The 24,156-nt window shown below is 37.5% G+C and overlaps 1 protein-coding gene across 7 annotated transcripts in view; it reads right to left on the bottom strand.

Annotated features, from left to right (window-relative positions):
* Positions 1–6,531: 6,531 nt before the first annotated feature.
* Positions 6,532–24,156, bottom strand: part of WASF3 (WASP family member 3) — a 74,155-nt gene continuing 56,530 nt past the window's right edge. For 6 of the 7 annotated variants that reach the window (XM_074859934.1, XM_074859931.1, XM_074859932.1 and 3 more), the window contains 6 exons: positions 23,200–23,353; positions 21,009–21,126; positions 14,908–15,083; positions 11,819–12,082; positions 9,820–10,190; positions 6,532–9,104 (listed from right to left, as the gene is read on the bottom strand). In XM_074859934.1, the coding sequence (XP_074716035.1) occupies positions 8,947–9,104; positions 9,820–10,190; positions 11,819–12,082; positions 14,908–15,083; positions 21,009–21,126; positions 23,200–23,353 (1,241 nt within the window). In that variant the 3' untranslated portion in view covers positions 6,532–8,946. Of the gene's footprint in view, positions 9,105–9,819; positions 10,191–11,818; positions 12,083–12,943; positions 13,111–14,907; positions 15,084–21,008; positions 21,127–23,199; positions 23,354–24,156 lie in introns of all 7 variants that reach the window. The other variant, XM_074859937.1, reaches the window with a different exon arrangement.

The raw sequence follows: 24,156 nt of genomic DNA on the forward strand, positions 1-24,156 counted from the left end.
CTCACATTAAATCTCTTAATAGCTGGGTTTCTCTTATTTCAGAACGCTTGTCTGAACAGGGCAGTGACTCCACAGAAAACACATTCCTCAGGGGGAAAGGAGTTGAAGAGACATTGTTTTAAGACAACCGGCAATTTTAAAGACAGTGAAACTTCACCGAGGTACACAGGAGTATTTGCTCTGTGGTTGTATAGAAAAATAAAGGCACTGAGAGTGTAGGGACTAGTTAAGTGCATGAATCTCCATATTTTGAACTTCTTCACCTCCTGTCTGGCTTCTCATACAGGTACATTTTAATTAGAATGAACTCTTAGGATTGCCCCATTTGTCCACAGGAGGTCAGTATCCTGCTACAGAAACAGTCCTTCTTACCTGATGTGTTTGCAAGGGACAGAAATCTTACAGCAGCACCTCATTTTCCTGTCACAGGATTTTAAGACTTCGGGTACAAGATGAAAACAGAAGCCTAGTATGGGTCCATATTGCCAAAGGAAGCCCTCTCCTTGCATGTCCCTTCTCAATCAAGCTAAGGTTTTAATAAGGTCACACAGAGAATTAAAGGAACCTCAAATGTTTTGTTTTCCCAGATATTAAGCAGACTCATGCAGGGTAAAAGCTGCCAGGGCCCTCCTGCCACTCTCCTGACGGTTGTAGGAGCCAAATACCCAGTTCCCCTCTCAGGTGAAGCAGCATCTAGTTGGGCAGGGAATTCCTAGGTGATGAATAAACATGTTCAAACATTTTCATGCTTCCTGCATTATCTGGCCTTGCATTTTAATCAAATACCAAAGTCTAATTGCCAGCTGATATATTTTTACTATCTAGTTAACCCTACTTGGCTGGTTTGCTAGGATGAGCTCCAGGGAAGGCGCCTGTTTAGGCTGCGACACGCTGCGTAGGAGATGTGCTGCACCACGCTGCTTTCAGAAACACTCCCTCATTAGCAACGCTTCTTCAGCAACTGCCAACACTTCGCCAGACGTTCAGCACATCAAAGATACTGGTATTTGCTTCTCCCAGGCTGAGCAATAGATGATGTGGAAGGATGACAGCAGTAGTGGACAGGAGTGGCTGAGTGTAGCAGGGAAGGGTAAACAGCTGTGAACAGAGCTCTTTGGCAGTCACATGTAGATCACAGCTACTGCCAGGCACTGTCCATACCCCTATTTTAGTTTGTATCAGAAGCACTTTTGAAGCAAGTCTCCTCATTCCCACTTGCCATGCTTTAATTTCTGTCACAGAGCAGCACATGAATTTGATTCCTCCCAGACACAGCTGTGTGAGACCTGCTCTCACTGCAGCCGGTGACATTTACTTCACAGGAAGCAGAACTCCTGAAACCTGGTTAGTGCTGACCTGCACCCCCTGCTCCACAGACCCTTTGAAGCCCACTGCTGAGTAACACAGACACGGTCTGACCAACTAGCCAACATCATGGCTTAGGCCGCAGTTTCACCTGTTTGCAGTTGGGGCCTTGTCATCCATTAATGTCAAGGCAATTCCAGTGGAAGGAAAGTAACACTACCACCAACTCTGCTTGCCTTGGTGTTTCCAGTTTGGGCACCAAATGGAAAAACTGAGGCATTAAATCTGATGAGGTGAGACAACCCCCATGCCATGTATCTCAAGTCCTGGAATGTTTAAGTTCTGTATTATTTTAACTTCTGTGCTAACAAATTAATGGTGCCTCCACTATCTTCAGTTCTGTCCTGCCAAGACCACCAATGTTCTCAGAGGGAAACTTTGCTCTTTCCATCCTACTACCTCTCCGTTTCATTCCACATATGCTTCCTGAGCCAACAAATTTTTCTACATCCTTTCTACAGCACTGGGATCCCTGTTAGCATTCGAACAGATGGGTGAGAATAAATGGTTGCTGCCTGAAACCCAGAGAGAAGCAATACCTGCAGCACACTGGTAATTACAGCCATTGTGCAAAGCTCACACCTGGAAGCCTTAAAATAGAGCTGCACTTTAGAAGCATGCTTTACCCACACATTCCCTAAATATCCTACCACCCTGAATATTCATGTTTTGCTTTCTGAGCAGGAAACATCCCCAGTTCACTAGACTCCTTTAATAATTCTTGTACTCATGAATTCATGAATTTTAAAAAAGACTTATTCACTATTTAAATGTCAACTTAAGTCTATTTATCCTAATCGGGTATCGAGGCCAGCAGCACTTCCAGTGCCATTAGTACTCTTGTGTCTCATCTGATCAGTGAAGGAAATAAAAGCTGAAGCAGGCAGATGGCTGAATCCAAGAGAAAGGTCACTACGTGCTGCAGCTGATAAGGTGAAGCAAATAAAATAGGGAAGGTGATCTTCAGGGAGAAGGTTAAAACTTAGCCTCACCATTCAGAGGGTGTTTCTGTATGGAGATAAAACAAATACAAAGAGAAGTATCATCAATTATTCACCAAAACATCTTCTATTGTTTAGCACAGGAAAATCCCTGGCCTTTCTATTCTTCCTTATCTCTGTCTTAAAAAAAAAAAATCTCTATTTTCCTACCTCCCATTTAAGAGACAGAAGAATGCCACAGATCTCTGGTGTTATTCTCCCCATTTAAGTGAGGCATCCTATATTTAAATGCTTTTTCTCTGGCAACACAGTAAATAAGCAGCAACATTACAGCTAGACAACTCTTATGCCTCTCACGTCAAATAATTCTAGTTGTTAGCATCTGCCTCACAATTTGGTATATTTTAACCAGGTTTGAAAATCCCTAAAGTGAAGATTTATTATCTCTTTCAGCAAAGTATGAAGTAAATCTCTCATGCCATATAAATAATTCAAATAAATTCTAGAAACATAGCAAAGAATATAGGTCAGGAGGGGCACCACAAGAGAGGAATGGAGCATCCTTTACTTAAAGCATGTGGCAGACCTAAATTCAGTTTCCTAGACACACTATGACAACTTAAAGAATGAAGATGGGTCTTAAATAATTTAAAAAGCAAAGGAGGACTAGACAGTCACTGGGGGTTTTGAAGAAAATACAGAAGATGAACAAAAATTAAATAATTAGGTTTTTTAGATAGGAATTTGTCTGATGGAAAGCTGCCTTGTACCCAACTGACATCTTGCTTAACTTTCTTAAAAGATTTGTGAAATGTCACAACGGTGGTTTTCAACAGTTATGGCAAATCAGTGACTGGTTAATGGGAGAAGCAATGAGGCAGCAGGATCCATATATTTTAAAGTAAACCTTAAATGCCCCTGGAAACCATTGACATTTATAAATAATCAAGATCCAGGCATATGACAGTATTTCGATATACACAAGGCAACATAGCACTGCACACATTACATACCTTGATGTTATCTTGTCAGTCAGATTAAATATTTTGATGAACCTATACAAGACTTCTTCCCAGCAATGCACAAATTTCACTAACTGCTGTAAGCAAAGCCCTAAGCCTTTGTTAGAGCAAAATGTGCCATAAACAGAAATCATGTAGAAATAAATTTATGGGGAAACTTCTATTGACAGTCTGGAAAGTGTTACTTTGGTTGTCACAGAATAAGAATCTATTCAAGGGAAAGAAACCATGGCCAACCAACCAAACCGTTAAGTCCTGCTGAAGCAGGGAATGGAAAGATCCTTGGCTGGTAACACACAAACCATTATTAAAAACCAGAAGGAAAAGATTCAGAGAAGGATGCAGAGAGACAGGCTGCAGGCAAAAGTCAGCACTGGGCTATTGTCTTCAGGAGCAGAAAAGCATTTCTACAATGGCTGGTGACTGTGTCCAGTTTGTGAAGGGTGACAAGCAATGGACACAGGCCATTCAGCAAGCCAGAGAAAGGTAACTGGTAAGGGACTAAAAAGTTAAATTCACTAGAGAAATAAAACATTAACAGCGGGATTACTCAGAAAACTGAATAAGGAATTAATCAGCACTGGCGCACATCAAGAGAGTGCCTAATTTTCAAGAACAACAGAGAAAACAGTTGAGTTCTGCCATCCCCTTCAGTACAGCTGGTAGGACCCCTCTTTAGAGTTGCTGTCAAAAATAGATGGGACAAACTGCCCCATACTGACAGGCATTAGTGTAACTGTCAGATTCCCAGCCCTCTTTTCTTCCTTTATCCTACACTGCACTGGCAATGTGAGGAAGTGCTGAGCAGGGCAGATAGCTTTCACCTGGTATGACAGTGTGTGAGCAATTGAAAATGCTGAGTGACTTGGAAAGGCAACACATCTCAGAAACTGTTGAGACCTCTCAGAAACAGCTGCCCTCAGCACGGTTCTCCAGAGCACTCTGCATGTGACCCCTCACCAAGAGAAAAGCGCAGCAGCAGTCCCTGCTCTGGCTAATCAGGTAAGAACTTCTCTATCTGCAGCAGTAAGACTTAATCTCCAAAGAGACTACTATATTTAGCTAAGAATCTCTTAGGAGCTACATGCTTTCTTATGTAGCTGAAAAAAAGCCCAGTCCAGCACAAACCTATGAGACTGCTTTCCCCATGTAGGAACACGCACCTATGTCACCCACAGATGAGTACACATTTCTCCAGAGAAACCTACAGAAATTTGACAGCACATGAAACAGTATTCTTTGACTCTATTAGTAGAGAAAGCAAAATATGGAGTTCCTTCTCCCTGTTTTGTACTTAATACATTTTTTTCAGTGTTCTCATTTTTTCTCTTCACCTCTTCAATAAAAGACGGTTGACTGGAAACCCACAGTAGTTCCAGAATTCCCACACTTCCTTTACAGTCCAAGAGAACTGGGAAGGGTGTTCAGTGACAAGCTCAAGTCAGTCCTGACTATTCTGTGGCAGACACTAGGACCTCAGGGACTGTAGCAGGGATCATAATTTATTTTCATTCCCTGTATGTCATGGAGCACACTGACAATGCTTAAGTACCTGAATACAGAGCTGCCTCAAGATGCTGAAAATCCCTGGGACTTGTGTGTGTTTGTACGTAAGCACTCATACCAGGAGTGCCTCAAACTCAGAATTAACAATTCAGGCTGGCTGTCTCCACAGGGCAAGAACCTTTCCCCAAAGCAGACTACAGCAGGTTGGATTTCTGTTTATTTGGTTTTTCAGGAAGAAAAAAGTGTAATGTCACTTTCTAAAAAAAAAAAAAAAAAATCACTGTCAAAGCCATCTTTGGATAAGTTGTTCTAATATTTATTTTACTCTGCTGCTAGAAAACAGTACCTCAGCTCAAGATTGAATTTGTGTAACTTCAGCTTCCAGGCACAAGATCCTAATGAAATTTTCATTATCAGCAGGTTTATATTCAGTTCAGCTTACAGTGAGATTTTAAACATTTTTAGAAATTACACATTTTCTGTATCCTTAGACGTGATATTTCAAGTGGAAAGGACCACCTCTTCATTATTAAAACAATGCCCAGCACATGAGAGAGAACATACCTGCAAAATACATCACAAGAACCAATCCTCCCAAGGAATCATTTCCCTTCCTCCCAACTCTACCTGCATACCACAGACGAGCTCAGTTTTGAGCTTGTTCTGAACAGCATGCACCTCAAAGATTTTTCTTCTTCATGTAGTTCATCTTAGTACAGAGAAAACTGAAATATCTAAAAATCCAACTGATGTCAGTTTAGTCACACTGAAATATTTTTTTAACATTCAGAAGACAACCGTAAAAGCTGTAGAGGCAGTATCCTGAGTGATCGTCAGTCTTAATTCCAACCCCAACTGATAAATGAGCAGTTATAAATGCTTTACTAAGATAGCCTTTGAACCCAAATTGCAAGCTCATATATTCAGTTTCTATATAGAATTGATGTCTTTGCTCTAAATTACCTGAATTAAATTCAAATCAAAGATGGAAAATTTCAGCAAAATTAAGAACCAAGTGTCAGAGGACTAGAATTTTCAGTTGAATAGAGTAAAGAGTAATTTATTTCCCCAGGAAACAACCAAGTCTAAGATGCATAAACAAACTGTTTAATTTACAATTAGGCTACTATATTACACAATTGATTTATGTAAGTTCTTCCCAGTATGATGAAAAGCTTCTCCTGTTATCATACCAGGTTTTAACATGATTACAATTAAAAGATTAAAAATATTTTCCAAGTAGGCAAACAAGGGTTTGCATTTTACAATATTGTGCTTGGTGTCATTAACCTACAAAGACTCTTTCTTATTAAAAGAAGTGGGGAAGGGGACTTGCTAATACAACCCATACATTCTGCCCTGTTCTTTCTGGAAGGAAAGTTGCTGTTTAATGCATTTCACTAAAAAAAAATTAACTTCCCCACAGGTAGTTTTAATACCTGTTTACACCAGCCAAGAACTTCAACTTGGAACTTGAATCAAGGTTGGAAAAGAACAAAGTAGTACACGTGTTAGGAGCAGCAGCAGTACCTTAAAAGAGTCTGGTTTTGTAGACTCCAATCTCCATCCCAGTAAAATCATGGTTCCTGGGATCACAGATAGCATCTGAAAGCTTTCCATTTCCATTTCCGTTATTTATCGATAAGGGATAAAGATTAGTAGCAAAATCCTACTAATCTAAGGAAAGACAGACAGGCTCAAAAATGAGATTTTATTCATATTTGTAACTTATTCACAACCCAAAGTATGATAAAACTGATTAAAACAGACTAGAATGTTAGTTTACATCACTAAATTCAATTCACATTAATAAAATACCCAAAGGAAAATGACAACATTGCAAGTTCAGAAAAACAGGTTGACTACTATGACTGAAAAATCTACACTATCTTAACCGGTCACAATTGATTCCTTGTTTAATGCTTATTATTTAAAATTAACACAAATTACAAAGTTTCAGACACACCCAACTTCTGTGCTCATAAAATATATCTTCTGTCATATCAAATTTCAGTAGATTGGAAAGAATTTTCTGTTGAGATATTTTATTTCAGCACATATTAAAAGAATACCGAGTACTCTCCTCACCTACACAGCGGTGTAACACGGCAGTCCCAGTTGCACTTTTAGCCAGCCCATCCAAAGAATCATTTTGCAAACCACTGTGCAAGCACACTGTGATGATTGGAACAAACCATCTCTCATACAGTGATGAAAACCACCATCAGTCTATGGCCTAAATTCCATCCCCTGTGGTAGACACACAGACCTCAGACTCCAGGACACAAAATAAAGCAGACTTCAGCTCTGTATTTTAAGGCAAAGACAAAACCACCTCCAGCTGAAACAGAGATGACTACCTTCAGCTGCCACCAACTACCAGGAGTTGTAGTTGCTCACCATTATGCAGAGATTGGTCATACTTTATGAGATAAAGTTTAACACCAACATCAGGGCTGCATATTACCACCATATTATGGTAGCATAAAGACAGCCACCACAGACTGAACTCACACGCAGATTGAACAGCAATGCAGTAGCCAATAGTTTGCATGCAAACATCGTGTTACTGTTACGTTCTCAGGACTAAAACTGATTATTGCATAAACACAAGTTAGATAATTATCTTCCAGTTCTCTTTTTATTTTACATACTTTTTTAAGAACAGACAGGGCCTCACAGAACAAAGGGGCTTTACCAAATGTTAGACCTGGAATTACACAGACTTCAGTTACAAAGATTAAAACTGTAATCTGGTAAGGAAAGAACTCTTTCCCTGCTGTGGATACATATTTAAAAGCCTCATTAGGCAAAGCAGCAGCCTGACTCTCAGTTCAGAAGAGAGAAAAAACAAAAAACCATTTAATCTTCTACCGAAAAAAAAAAGTAATTATTTTTAAAGAAAACAGAGATAGCCAAAGCAGACTGTATGGCAGCAACTGTTCCTAGGGAAGGAGAAAACAAGGTTGTGTATATACATGGCATAGTACCTAAACAGCCATCAACTGTTTTAACTGCCAATGTTTTATCAATGGGATGTACTGGGAAAGAAATACATTCAAAGTAATAGTAGTTTTTAGTAAACGTGCTACAGGAAACAAAACAATCTGTCATGACTATACATGTACAAAATCAACAACAAAACTTATTTACGAACATTTATACCTACAGGCATAAAGACTAAGTTTAATACTTGTGAAATGTATCTGATGGCTAGATCTGGACTGTTCCAATCTTTAGTAATCACAGAGTAACATTATTACACTGCAATAAACATATGGCTTCAATCGGGTCTATCCTGAATCTAGCTGATCTGTAATGTAAAACTGAAAAGCTCTACAAGTATTTTAACTTTCATTTGTAACATGGACATGCACCCACTACCTACCTGAGACCCCCCCAGCACTCTATCAAACAAGCAGCCAGCAACCTAGAGCTGGTACTATTACAGACTTATCCTGTCTGCTCACAAAATGTTAATTCTGGATCATGTGGACTCATTCTTCAAAACATACATTTCATCATCTGCCACATTTTTAAGATAAAAAGAAAGATTATATATAATCAATTCTGTATGCAAAAAGCCTAAGCCCAGATGTGATTAAAAATAGACTAAGGTGGGCATAATTAGTTAACTCAAAAAAATCTTTAGAAAGTCATATTTATGGAACTCAAAACCGCCCTCAAAGGCTAACAACCAGACCAATTCACAAGTACCTAAGTTGCTTACATAACTAAAAGAATAAGATGTAAAGTCAAAAAAAAATATATTTTATCCCTTCAAGATCAGGAAAGTAAAATAAAATGCTGGTTCTGTAACAGTGCAACAACTGCAGCATATTTTGCACGCAGCACATGATTCGCTACATTTAGTGGCACTTAAGTATTATGCGGTAAATACTGAAAGTAAGACAAGTTTCTGATCTGCATAAGCATAATCACATCATTATTACCAGTGTTGCTAAGCTACAGCATTTCGAATAATACCAATTCAATTTTAGCACTTCGATCACTAGTCTTAATACATGTCAACGTCCTGCTTTACATCTTGCTAAGAAAGCAATCACTGCAGCCAAGCATTTAATGAACTTGCCCCTGGGCTTGGACCAGGTTCAATCTGACCAATCGTTCTCATCAAACTCTGAATCATCATCAGAATCACTGTACTCCACAGCAATGCGTCTTGAAAGGATGGTCGCCACATCATTTCCAACAGGCTCACGCTTTGCTTCTTGCTCACGTTGCTCCTGCACCTTTTTCAGCTGAATTCCTGTAGAGACAATTACTCTAAGTTTTCTGGCTCAAGAGATTTTAAATTTCATATTGTCATTGGTGAGTTTTTTTATATTCTAACAATATATTCAGGAAGAAACAAAAGAAACCACTGAGTTAGAGAGCCTCCCTGAGCTAGGAAGAGAGAAAGACAAAAAAGGCAGATTGGAATCCATTCTCAGAGGCTGAATACTTCTAGACTTCTAAAAACACCAACAATGTGTTAAAACTAAGTATTCAGGACTGTACAGGTCATTTTGATCTGAAGATGAAAGTTTTCACAATTGTATTTGGAAGTATCATTACACCCACAGCTCCATGTCGTAAGCAAAGTCAGGAACAGCCATTAGTCACTGGTGAAAAATCAGTGGGCTGAACCCTGGTGTTGGATAACTCAGTTCTTCTGAACAGAAGCAAAAATCCAGGTACATCACTGGCTACTTTACATAATGAACACAAGTACTGTTTTCATTTGATTATGTTCACACAAACACTAGAATGTGTTTGACAAAGCTGTACATCTTCACACATTAGAAAAAGATCCGAAGTCAGGGTTGGCAAATGTTAGAATAGGTGTGTGGTACCTGTGGTTACCTAATCTCTCAATGACATTCCGCCCAGCTGGGAACAGAAGCCATGAACTCAGGTCACTGGAAAACACAGTGCTTTCATTGAAAAACTCAGCTTTTATCAAGAACTCAGTGTCTACTTACCCATTCGAATGGCGGCAAGAAGATCACTCCGTGCATCGCTTATGGGCGGCTGAGCAGGTTCATGACGTTTTGCCTCTGTAGCTGGAGGAGCATGCATTGGGGAGGAAGAGAGGGATGAACCCAGAGCAGGAGGGCCCGGAGGGGGAGGAGGTGGGCCGGGAGGAGGAGGGGCAGTGGCAACAAGCCCACTAGAAGGAGGAGGATGAGTAGCTGCGTATGTAGAGCCAGTCACCAGCCCAGAATGGGACAGTGGCACAGGAAGCTGAAGGGGACTAACAAATGCAGTTTGTGCTGAAGGAATCATCGGGGGAGGAGGAGGAGGGGGAGGACCTGTAGGATTGTAATAATCCACCATCTGAGCTGGAAGCATCCTGTACAAAACAGAACAAAAACATTTAATGCATTGAAAGTTAGGACTTACAGAACCATCACCACGTAAACTGCTCTCATCCAACCTCAGGTAAAACAAAAACCAAAAGGAATTTTAACTGGTGAGTTAAATACGCAAGTGATCATAAACCTATGAATTTTCAAATATTGATTATACATTGAGATTTAAGTCAGATGAGGAAGTTAAAGGCAGTGTCCTTTCAGCACTCCACAAAGTGAGATTTTTATCTTAATACTCCTGCCTAGTTAAGCATAAAGCTGTATTTGTTACTAAACAACTACTCTGTGACAGTATTAAGTACAGAGCCTATGATGAAGGGACCAAGAAACCTGTAGACTACGTGCATCATTTCCACAGAATATCAAGTGTTAGAACAAATATTAAAAGATAATAAAAGATATAGGCATGGAGAACAACGGAAAAGTATGAATGGAAAGATTTACCCAAAGGTGTATCACGCATCTTATGTGCTTCTTTAGCCAAGTTCATCAATTTAAATATTAAATTGATACATTTGATTGATACTTCAAAGAGGAGGTACAGGGAAGAACTAATTTCTCTTATAAAATGCCATTAAAAGAATTCTTAAGCAGAAAAAAACCCGGGAATTAATGTAAGAGTTATGAAGTAGGTAAAGAACTAGAGACAGGAATTGAAGGAAAGTTACTGATGACATTCAGTGATACACATCAATGTATCACAGCTGTGATACACTGACAGTGGTCATATACCTAGGGACTAAGCACAAGTATTTCTGTTACAAACTGGAAATAACAGAGAAAATGCAGGTTGGAGCAGTCAATCATAGCATAGCTGAGTCATCTACAGCATGATACAGTCATGAATCTGGCAAATGCTATCTCAGGACGCATCAAACGAGGCTGAAAAACCTTGGCTTGCTTAGTTTAAGATGACACAGGCAAGACTGACTTCAAATTTCCTGGGGTTACGACTTGGAAGTTTAAGCTATTTAAGCAAAGAACAAGCAGGCATAGACTGGTTAGAGAACAGATGTTTTCTTGCTATCGAAGAGGCAGTACTCTGGAGCAAGCCTTCCTTCAGAATGCATTCTGGCAAAACATCTACACAGGAGTTTGATAAATTCGTATCTTGAATTATGGATGTGTCTGTGGCAGTAGGGAAGTTGATTCAGTGTCTGAGAAGATCCCTTACAATTCTGTCATAAGCTCCTTTAAAAAAATCATTTCAGTGATACAACACAGACTGCCATGTTGATCGCATTCAGCAGTACTTTTTCTGCAAGTATCCTGAAGTTCAAAATATTACTCAAATTATGCTGTAACTATTTTTCACTTTAAAGGAAAATTATCCCCTTTTTAATATTATTTTAAGATCCCTTAGTATTTTACAAGTGTATTGATTTCACCACATTCAATACACAGTTCATTACTTCTGCTTTCACTATTTCTTCACTTAAGCTCAGTTCATACACAGAAATTACACCAATTTTTTTCTGTCCTCCCCAGGGAGATAACTAATGCATTTGGGGTCTTTTCGCACGTATGCATTATATATTACGATGGTTATGAAAAACATTCATCCCTCCAATTTTGTCAAGAATCCACTGGAATAAATCAGGAGTTTTACCCATATTCTGCTGGTACCACAGGTACTGAGCTATGCTGGCCATCTGAAGGCTGGGGTGGCGGTGGAGGTGGTTGCTGAGGTCTGTTTAAAGTAGCATGTCGTGCACTGGTGGAAGGTGGCCTGTATTCGTGCTCATGGCTTTGGGATGCTGCCATGTACTGTGGGCCATCTCCTGTTCCATATGAAGGCATGGCTATCTGCTGATGGAGGGAATGATTCGGAGTAGCAGGATAAGAGTAATCTGTAACATCAGATGCATGGGACCTAAAATTAAAGTAAATGGATGCAGAAGAACAGATTACGTGAGTGTAACAGGGCATTATCTAAATAGCTCACAAGAAAAGCTAAGGAGAATGCAATCGGAATTATTTTTCTTGCAACAGGACTCCCTGTTTGTCAAGCACCATTTCCTTGGAAGTCACAGAAAGCACAAGAACAAATGCAACAAAAAATCATGGTTCAGCTTAACACGACTTGAAAATAAATTAGTCTGAATTAGTCAGCATAAAAGGACTGAAATCGAATGTTCTCAACATTTCAGCATACTAGCTGCATGCAGAATGTCCTCCTATAATGCAGACTTTTAAAAAGGCAAAATATTCAGAGTTTTCTCCAGATTTCAGAGTTCTTTAGTAGTCAAAAGGAGGCATACTGCTTTTGTCAATGATTTTGACAGTCCATTGTTTGAAACTATAATACTTATCAGGCCTGCCTTAAGTTAACAATGGCAGCAGAAAAAGGAAAGCAGTACTGCAAGCACTCACAATTATGCAGAAGAATATATTTTACCAAAGCAGAGAAAACCAATTTCAAAAGTTAGAAAATACTTTTTATTTTGTTTGCACAATTAATTTTGCTGGAAAAGCTTAGAGAAACTGGGAAATGTAAATATTAGTTGAGCAGAGAGTTCATAAAGATACAAAGTCTAGGATGCTCTGTCAAATAAGCCCAAGAGAGGGAGCAAAAGGATCTCTTCATCCCATTACTGCAAAGAGTTGTTTTAGTAATGAACAATCGTGCAGCCTGGCTTTTAGTGAACACAGTAAACTGACGCACTTATCTGTAAGACTGGAAGCAAGGTAAGCAACAAAAAGCCAGGGCTTTGAGTAAAACAAAATGACAAACCCTTTGGGCATTTTGTCCTCTTTCGTGCTTCCTGCCTGTTCCATTTTCTTTGCGTCACTCATGAACTCAATGCCCATTTTCCTTCTCTCCCACTCTTCTTTTCTTGTTCTTACTTTTCTCACATTAATTTGCTGGTTTCTGTTTGGGTTCAGCTTGTGTTTCTCTCTCTAAAGTACAATAAGTATAACAAATACATTGTAAATTGCCACAGTCTGGACAATGGATATCAATGTTTAATGTGCAAATGAGATGAAACATGAGCTTTTTTAAAATTTAGCATTAAAAAAAGAATTACAATATAGCCAAATACACTTCTTTGGGACATTGTTTATAAAACACTGCTCATGCAGTAGCTGTCAGCATAAAAATTGTCTCTGAAACCAGTACTTATTTCTATATGTATGGTTTTTGTATAGCTTAATTTCTACAACTAAGACTACCCCAAGATAAAAACCAGAAAGTCTTCTCTCCACCTCACTACCACTCACAAAATTAACCCTTCACACACGTAAAACACAGATTTCAGGATTCAATCACTGATTCACTGGAATTTCAAGTTCTCCATACATTATAAAATTTGAAAGGCTTATATAAGTGCAAGATATCTGTCATACCACAACATCTATATCCAACATAATGATGCATCCTATAATTTCCACTTAAAAATCCTACAGATAGAAAATATTATGGATATCTGCAGTCAAATACATGTTGACATTGCTGGAAGATAAATCACTTCAATATGATTACTTGAACTCAAGTATCCTGGAAGTAAGGTGTTAAAGCTAGAAAAAGAGTCAAAATGTGTCAAACGGAACTTGTGATGAAAAAATATATATCTTGCACTTGACAGCTGAACATCAATGTCATTTTACCAGATCAACCTATCAAAAGCATAGTCTTAATAAAATATTGCAGACTGACAAACAGGAGACAACATTTTGCCTTAGAAACCGTGAAAAAAAATTGGCGATAGAAGGATTTTAAACAGAGAGAGAGGGTCTGAATATATTATTGACAGAGCAGTAGCAATTTTCTTTAAATTTTCTGTTTCAATTACAAAATGATTACCCTTCACAAAAGACCAAAACATTACATATACAAAGGTCTGAGCAGATTTTATTTTTTTTTTTAATTAATCTCCACTGGACAGCAAACTAAAGGTATCAGTCCACACCTTGGCAGTGGTGACTGCTTCCTCAACCTAGCCATTCAACAATTAAATACTAAATTGTCACACACCTTTTCCAGTAGATTCTATTTATTCTTAACGTTACTGCTAACAATTAACCATGACAAAGGAAATAAAATAAGTGGGAAAATCCTCTAGTGAGACCAGTTCAGTGAAAGAACTCAGACTTCCATGCACACCAGGGAAGGTAGCTCCCACTGAGCTCAAAGGGAATCTCAGCCAAGGAAGATGACTTCTGCTGTGTGCCTCCAAGCAGAGATTTCTGCTGTTTCAAGCAATGATGTTGCATTTGGGTTTGTACGTTGCTTTTTAGACAAATATAACATTGATAAAGCTAAACTATTCCCCCATTAAAGCATTCTGTTAGAGGCAAAGTATGCTCAACTGAGTAGATGACAAAAATATTTATTAAGCTATCAGCAGCATAACATATAACAAATTAGACACAGAGGAAGAGGTACTGACATTATCTAGCAGAGGCAGACTTGAACACTTTTGCAACTACAACTACTCAAGATCAAACATAAAGCATACAGCAAACACTTATTTCACTACAGTATATAACATTATGACAAAATGCTCATCAAGAAAAAAATCATTACAGAATTTGTTATGTTATTTATGCTTTAAAATAATTTTGAGAAGAACTTTAAAACAGGCACTGTATGTTTTGACTATTCTAACTATTCCCAACCTGTAAAAACACCTAATTCTATTCAGTATTTCTGAACATACAACTGTGGTATAACAAACAGCTTTGCTGTAAACAGACCTAGTATCTGGGGACAGTGATCCCTCGGAAGATGCTCCATGGTACACACTTTGAGACAACCTGTTGTCAGGTCTAAGCTCTTTGTCATATGCCATCATATTCCACTCCTGGCGTCTGTTCCTGGCTTTTCTAACCTTTTTCACCTCACGGGTGGTGCCATCTATACGCTTTTGCTCCTAATGTTCAAACAAAAGAAACAAAGCATGCAAAGAGAGAAAAAAAGGAAAGGAAAAAAGCTGGTTAAAATGCAGTTAGAGTGCATGAAAATAAGACCAGATTTACAGATGAAGCCAAGTCTTCATAAAATTTCTCTGCACTGAAAATGAGAATATCTCCTTACACTATGAACCTCATTAGTAGTACAACTGCTGCTTTGCCCTTCTTCTGTAGGATGCACATGCTAGTGGGATACCGACCTACCGATTTTTCCAATACAGTAATGATTTTAAAAGTCAGAAAGTTTAACTTCTTCCAACATTGTATGTCATTGATCTAGACCATCCTGAAGCACTTGTAATTTCCTTCTCCTGCAAATCAATCTTATGAGATTGTTAAATATGCTCAGGGTTATTCTGGTTATTGGTTAGGGTCACAATCACCTTGAGGCCTTGGGGAAGCATGGGAAAATTAGAAACACTTTCCTATTTCATAGTCTATGTGAAATGACTTTTTTTGTTTGCTTTAACTTCCTCTCGCTTCTTAGATCTGACTAACTACCAAAATTCCTCCTAGTTTTTCCTCATCGTTGTTTCCCATTATCTTATACAAAAATAAGTGACACTAATCCTCTCTACAACGTGACAGTAATACTCAGGCCAGTAATACATTACAGCTTGACAGCTTCATGACAAACCAGTCTGGTTCGTTTTTTTATTCTTTCTAAATAATTTCATGCCCAATCAATGCCAGTGTTTATCTATGAGTAAGAACTCCTAATAAGCAGGACTCAATGCTTTCACACCTCTGAAATGTTGTCCTCACCTACTTCCAACTGCTCAGTATGAATAAAAAAACCATATTGGTGCTTCAGTAGAAAAATAAACAAGTTTGCTCAGTCCAAACTGAGAAGAGTATTTATGGGCTACTCCTTTTCTCAACATTTATGAGGGCATTGGATTTTTTTTTTTTTAATCAGCTCTAGAGCCCACATCTTAGACTACTAATTCATAAATAGGTTAAACATGTTTTATCTATTAATATATCAGTATTAAGCTTTTGGCTGCTAGAAATATAGTTTCTCAGGGAAGAATTATATTGATATTGTGAGAATGCAGCCATATGCAATTGTATCTAGAGTTTGGTAAAGTGCCGATATACAAGCATTTTATTGTGGAATCCCTACCTTCAAAGTAAAGGATAATAGTTGGAAAGCCATTCTCACCAAAAAGAGAAAAGTACATCACAGGTGAACACAGGTATTTTACTCAAGCTGTCAAACAGCACTGAGTAAATAATTCTGACCTGCTGATCCACCTCTGTTAACATTAAAAATGACAGAGAAAAGTCTTTCTGAAGTTCAGCCTCCAAATATTCCAACACTTGCTCATTCGTGGCCCCTACAGTGAACAGATTTTTAATCTGATTCATATTAAGTAAAGATCATCATCTTGGTTCTTAATTATTCCCTATAAAACCTTTTTCCTCCCCAAACTTTTTAAAATCACACCCTTTTTTATCCAGGTTATGCAAGGATTTACCATCTCCTTTAATAACACTTCTTCATATTACAATTTTCCAATACAGAAACTGGAGCAGAAGGGAGACAGACTCAGTTGTGCTTTATTTTAAATATATAAAGTTTTGCTAGACACCATGGTTGAATATATGCTTGTTAAAAGCTTTACATCTGTCTTCATTTGATTGCTATAAAATTTAATTTGTCTTAATTTGGGACTTTTATCCAGGTTCATTTATTAAGATTTTGTTACTAAATCATGCTAGATTTGAAAGGAAAGTACAAGTAACCCTTTTGGCTTTGGTTTTCTCTTCTCACAGAATAACAACTCCATCCTCTAAGGGTCACAACTACGTATTTCTTACAAGTTTCTAGATAAAGTAAATATCCACCTTTTGACCAATGTATGATGCTGCTCATAAAACAATAATTTTGATACAATGCCTGTACAACCAGGACTAGTTACATATGATCACTTACTTAAAAGTTTGGTTTTAGAGATCACCATGTTTTTTCTGTAGAAGGTAAATACACATCCATGTATGAAGAAACAAAATAAACACAAAACTTAGTTTGTTTTTATTGGATCAGATTTCAGATGGATAGGTTGTTCCAGACCAGCATCTGCAAGTGTGCTAATGAATAAATATGCTGGAACCCTTTTTACTCAAATAATAATAAACCCCACTGGTATTGATTTTTGGATTAAATATTATCTAAATGCATCTCTAAAACATGTAATTTCTTCCAAAACAGTAGGGCAGGCCAATTACTAGCAGCTGACAAAACTATATATACCTCTAACTACATACACCTCTAAGAGTAGTTTTAAGCTGTTCCAGTAATGCTTCCATTACCTTGACAAACAATGGTGATAGCTCTAGTTTTAGTACTTAGGGCAATGACAACAGAGTTCTAGGGAAGCTGAAGCTTTTCAAAATAACTACAGTTAGAAATATTTCTTAGGAAAGTTAAGCAGCATTAAAAAGAGTTACTTCCTGTAACCAAGTATAAGAGAAGCTGTGGCAGACAAGTGGATGCCATAAATTAAGCCAGAAAACAGGTACATCATTCAGCTGCTGGCAGGAAGTGATTTCAGCAAACACAACAAACATATTAAAGCCCTCAAATGTAGTTAATTTTAAGTTTGATATTTGCACTGAGAGTTAGTAAATGATATTTCAAGCATCTTAATAAAGAGTAAGAGCTAGTAACAGACAATAGCTTCAGCAAGTACTTGCAATACTTTCAAAAAACTAGAAGCATGAGCCTAGACAGTTTTCCTGAATTCACAAATTTACAAGATCCTATCAATCACAAGTCATCAAGAATGATTTCTGAAATACAAGCCCTTCAAATGTAAAGATTTCTACTTATTTAAATAACTAATCATTCCTCGGAAAAAATGGCAAACAATAAAAAGCAAGGTAGAACAACTTTCCTTTGGTTAACCAACAGTTAACAACTGGTCTGCTATGGTCATTCAACTCAGAATATTACTGATATATGCACAAGCCAAAACTAACTTCATCGAACTCTTAGGCACTGATCTACTGAGAGTTTGATGGTAAAAAAACCCCAAAGACTACACCACAGATTTTAAACTTAAAGAATTAAAATTACAGTTTTCTTCAGAGAAGAAGTTCGCCTGAAAGCTAAATCAGAGAAAGCCTATGTTAGATTTTTTCAGTTAAAATGAATACGGAAACAATAAATGATATTTGAAGGCAGGAAAATGAAACTCCTCACAAACCTTCTGCTTCAACGGCTCAAGCATGTAAGGCAAATTACAAAAATAATATTGGAAAACTGATTCTCTGGTGCAAGTACTCCTCTCAGGCTTCACTGATCACCTGAAAAATTGAGGCTAAAAACCAGCTATATGTGGTCAGCTGAGTAGGGCTGTATTTGGACATCTAGCTTACAACATGCTAAACAATACACATCTATTTCACCTGCACAGTTTCTTAACAGCTTTCGTATTTTGTGCTTCTGTAAAGCACAAATTGCATTAGGAATTCTCACTTAGTAGACTCAAAGCACAACTTCAGTCACAAAATTGTTAATAGATGCTCTGGATTCATTCTTGATTCCTGGTCACTGGTATTGTACGGACAAAACCAAAAGAAAATGACAGTCCATACGCAATCTGTGGAACAAACAGTGCCTGTGAGACAGCTCACCTAAACCCTCCAGCTCTCTCAAGGTTCCAGATGATAAAAAGCTCATTTGTACACCAGCTTCTGGAAAGCTAAGAACCAGATATCTTCCTGTCACAAAGTGACATCTATTCATGCAAACTCAAATCTAGGCTTTCTTCTCAGTTGTTCTTGTTACATATTTAATCAAATCAAAGAGAACTTCAGGTAGAATTTATCAAGGGGTATTTCTGTGATGTATGGCTATAATCCTACGTGACTGGAGTTGAGCATATTTTACATCTGGTATTATAGACAATTAAAATCTACAAAAAATATACCATGGATGGAAATAAGTGAGATGTGTTGCCTAAATTATAGTCTAAGTGCAAGTTTATATATAAAGTGATTTTGTAAAAATCTCTAAAGCTATCAAAAAATTTTCAAGTGATAGTCTGATAATTTTTTAAAAGCTTTTTTATTTTTTCCTTTTTAATATTAAATCAGAATGAAAAAAATCGCAGTTGACAGTTTCTTTCTATCCCTTAGTGAAAAGATTTAAATTTGAAAGGAAAAAAGTGGGAGGAAAAAATCCTAAGTGTGCAATTATCCCTATATATTTTTTCATAAAGAAATACTGAATGAAATTTTAAAAAGCAACTAGAGAATGAAAGCTCCTTTATTTCCAGTCTTTTAATGAGCTCTGTGACTTATCATACAGAGAATATAGTGAGATTATAACCTTCCATATACATTTGTATACAATTGTAGAAATAACCAAGCAAATATTTTCCAATACTTTGCTTTAGACAGTAACTTCTACTGAAAATGTTTACCTGGCTTTTTCAACTCTATTTAATATTTCAATACTGAGATACCTGTCAAAAAATAAATCATTTGACTCGTACTTCTAACAGGAAGATCTGATTTATTTCTTCCAGAACTTTTAAAATCATGAATTCACAAAACATTTTAGTTAAACCAACTCTTCATGTCTTGTTTAAAAACGTTGTAGTCAGAAAGTTTTGTCTAGCAACAGCAACAAGGATTTACCAGAATTTTATAAAAACATAATAGTAAAACTTTCCAGTCATGCCCTACAATTTGATTTCTAAGCAGGAACCATACATATCAGCACATTATACACATGATGCATATACAAATACACATTAGCATGTATATTCATGTATTAGACATGTACATACACGTGTATAATACATGTGTGTATATGCTGATATATTATACCTGCTTATATATACATGTATAGGTATGCTAATTTATATGATATATATGCATATGTGTTCATACACATGTGTATATGTATCTATGTGCGTATGTGTACTGCAAACTAAGTTAGCTTCCTTCTATTTCCTCTGAGCAGTCTGTGCATCTTGTTTGGATTCCTTTTATTTTAAATCCCTTCTCTCACTGAACCTATCTAAAAGGACACCTTCTGCCAGATAAGACAGGCAGTCATTGCTTCAAACTTTCCTTCACTTTTTTTTCAGAATTATCTTCAAAAATCTTACAGCCCTCAGATGTGATAAGAAAACTGACTGCCAAGAAGCTGCCGAAATAGCAACTAATTTATTCATTCAAAATTAAAATCCATTAAGAAAATCTTGATGGCATCAGAATTCACATCTTGGATCAAACTGCTGAAGATATCCCCATGAGGACTGAAGACACTTTTCTATAAAAAAAGCCTTTTTTGTTTGTTTTTAACTTAGAATAAGCCAAGAATATTACTTCTAAATTAATCCTCTCACTGCTGAACCACAGAACAATTTTGCTGTGTATGATCATCTTACTAACTTGTAACAGGTGTAGAAAAGTGAAGGGTTACTATCAAGGAATTAAAAAACACAACAAAACATTTATTTCTGGATAAGCTCATGTTTTGCTACAGGAGTTGACGCTGCTGGATAAAGAAGTATGAAAATAAAGGAAACCATAATTCAAATTCCTTTTTTTTTTCCTTCCCCTAAATCACAGTGTCTTTTTCCAAAGCACAACAGGACCATTTTACTGAGTACTAATAAGCAGATACTGGCAAAGGATTAAAGAAAGTATCGTGGAAGATAACTACAGTACTGCTAAAATTCAATTCGCCAACTTCTTAGAATAGACAGTATGAGCTATAAAAACTGAACCAACTGAATCTACAGCCATGTGTCAAAAGGAATAGTCTTTCCATGCACACAAACTAAGTTTGACCAAGCAATTTTTATGCCTGGACAACCATACACAAAATTGTAATACATTTGCTATCATGTTTCTGCTTTTACCTTTTGTCTCCTCTTTTCTTTTCGCTTATCTTCAGTATCTTGTAACATTTTTTCTTTCCAAAGATCAAAAAAATAGGAAGGATCAGTATAGAATTTCAATCCATCTTTCTTATCATCCCTGGAAATACAGTAGAAGAAAAGCTAAGGAAATACAATTTAGTATTTTTCAAGCCAACAAAACTCACCTTTGATGATGATTCAAGCTTCATCTTTTTTGCATTATAGGATGACAGCATGCCAAGTGCATTAAATGCCACTTTTGGTAGTTACAACTTAAAATTGCCTTGATTCATGCCAAGAATGTCAGGGTAAAGCAGTGGAATCCACAGCCTTTTGGGAGGCACACTCCCAGGCTATGGCTCAGCAGGAGCTGGTTTGGCTCCTGCATCAGCCGCTCACCAGAGTGACATTCATGGGTGCTGCAAGAAGATCAGTGCCAAGATAGGATGTGTAGGGGACAGAGGAGTTTAAGAATGGAACTCAGCTGTCTCAAAAGAACTGTAAAAAAGGAGTATTTGGCTCAATCCAGGCAGGTCTTAAGATCTGAATTTAGGAACAATGTAGGTCTGAGACCTTCACCCTTACAAAAGGAAGCACAAGACAGTCACTGTTCTCAGTGGGACTCTCCTAACTAGGGGAAGGGCTAGGAAAGTGGTGGCAACTGAAAGGCTGAATCCTACCAGACTATTCTAGGAGGATTCAAGACAGAGCTGATCTGGGCTTGCCAGCTCCAATTAGCAGCAGAAGCCAGGGACACCCAGACTAAGAAGCCACAAAAAAAAGGTATGCTATCAAATCCCAGTTTGACCCCATGGCATGGAAATAGGGAACCTTCTAATATCCTAAACTCCTGGAAAGCAATAGGTGTAGGGGGAGTCAACATGGCAGGGCAGCTGGCATGGTCCAAACAGTATATGACGGTGATCCCAGTCTAGCTTGCTAAACTGGCATCTTTCAGACTCCCTTTAGGCTGTGGGCCCTAATTTCTTCCTGGGCAAATTTTGATAGCAGGTGAGTACTAATTTCTACCAGCAAGATCAAGAGCAATGGAGATCCAGCACATGGAAACCTTACAACCACTAGAACAGGGTACAGAGAGCAGACCTTGTGCACTGCCCGGTCATACGGCCGTAAACCCCTTACTTTTTGTGCACTAGATCTCCTCACTACAAACGTCTAACCTACTGAAGGGGGTACTGGGCCACTCTTCCACCTCTCCAGCTGTGGTCAAACTACAATTTGAAGTTCATTTAAGCTTTGTCCAAGGCAAATACAAATAATTTAAATTCAGCAGATGTAAAAGACATTACAAGAAATGTAGTTTAAGTAAATTTCACTGAAGGATCCCTAATAAAACAGGAATAACAAGAAAAAGGTCCCTGACACTGTCATCCAGGTATGTATTAGGACATAGCTGTGCAGAACAGCTGATCGATAACAACTCTTAGGAACTGGATGTCTATAAACAAATGCTACCATTGTCTGTAGCAGCAGCAAAACCCACGTCCTTCAGCTACAAATCTAACTATTTTACCTTCCAAGTAAAAGCTCTTAAAAATGAAATACACTGCAAATGCTCTGCTATGTCATTCCTAAAAAAATTCAAATTTACTGCAGATTGAGCGTCTGCTTTACGCAGATACTTCACAATCTAGTACCTCTCAAAAGTTGAAGGACACAGTAAAAACAAGTCCACAACCCTTCAGACCAACAAATTATACTCATTTCATGAGCAACAATAAACTTAAAGGAAACAGGAAATGAAAACAGGAAACAAAGTCCTGCTTGTTGCTATTTTATTCACCAGTAAGTAACCAGGAAAAGTATATGTTGGAGGGAAGAGGGAGAACAGAGGGAAGGCAAAAGCAACAAATCCATCTTTCTGGATTAATGAACCTAAGAAAGCAGTTTAGTATATTAATTTTCTTTTTACTTTTTAAATAATCAATAGCCCTTGCTCTCTGATTCTGTGCTGCCATATAACACTTATGCTGAAATACGATGATTTTTGTGAGGTACAACTCATTATTTTACGTGTGGTAATAGCAATTTTTATTTCCATGAACAGGGAAGTCCCTGAAAAAACAAATATCAATAACCAATACAGCTTTTCCCTTCTGCTGTAATTATTCTTTGCATACAACTAGGAGATAAAGGGCAAAGTACAAGAACACAAACAATATTTCCATACCTATAAGGTGAAAGAATATTCAGAGGTGGTGGTTTGTCACTCTGATTATAAATATCAGCCACTGGGTTAGGAATGCTGTTCTTTGAAACTACCTGCTGATCTTGAATTGTTGAGCTCTTGAATGCTTTCTTCATATTGATATCCTGTAACGATACTGTTAGAAACAAAAAATATTTATCACAGGTCTGAAATTAACATAAGTGGATAAAACGTCCATTTTACACTAGCTATTTAAAGTATTTTCAGCAAAATATAGAAGGAAAACTGAAAGGTTTTTCTTTAGTGGATAATCAGCATATTTAAGCACAAAGGCATATAAGAATTACCATAATAAATCAGATTTAATTCCCACTTGGTCCAGAACCTCACTTAAAATAATGGCACTGTGGACTGTGTCTTGGAACATGATGCAAGAATCCTGTCACATGCAGATGCCAAATGATCCCCGCTTCTTATGAGGTTTAACCTGGACTTCCAATAGCAGAAAGACTGGCTTCAAGCCTGAAACACAAGGTCTGGTATTCCTCTGACATAGCATGCTTTATAATTACATGTGGTATCCATATACGTTCAACCCCATTCTAAGTTTAATTAAATTATGGCCTCCACAATCTCCTGTGAGAGCTCCACATCTTTTACCATCTTTGAGCTCCAAAATCTTTCCATGTAATTGAACATCACCTGATCTTAAGTTTTCCTCATCTCTCTATAGAGCAAAAAAACTTACCTTCTTTATACAGTCCAGTAACATACTTCCATTTTATCTTTTCATGTACACAACTCTGGGGAAAACAATACTAGCCTTTTCATTCTTTCTTTTTAAATGAAAGCTTTAAGTTGCTTTTAATTGTTCCTGTCACTTTTAGGAAGACTTCCTTTCATTCTTAAAATAAATTTTCCTGAGATGGAGTGACCATTGCTAAGAAGATGAGGATAGTGCCAATCACAATTTAAAAG

This window comes from Strix uralensis, chromosome 2, assembly GCF_047716275.1.
Source record: "Strix uralensis isolate ZFMK-TIS-50842 chromosome 2, bStrUra1, whole genome shotgun sequence".
Taxonomy (NCBI): Eukaryota; Metazoa; Chordata; class Aves; order Strigiformes; family Strigidae; genus Strix; species Strix uralensis.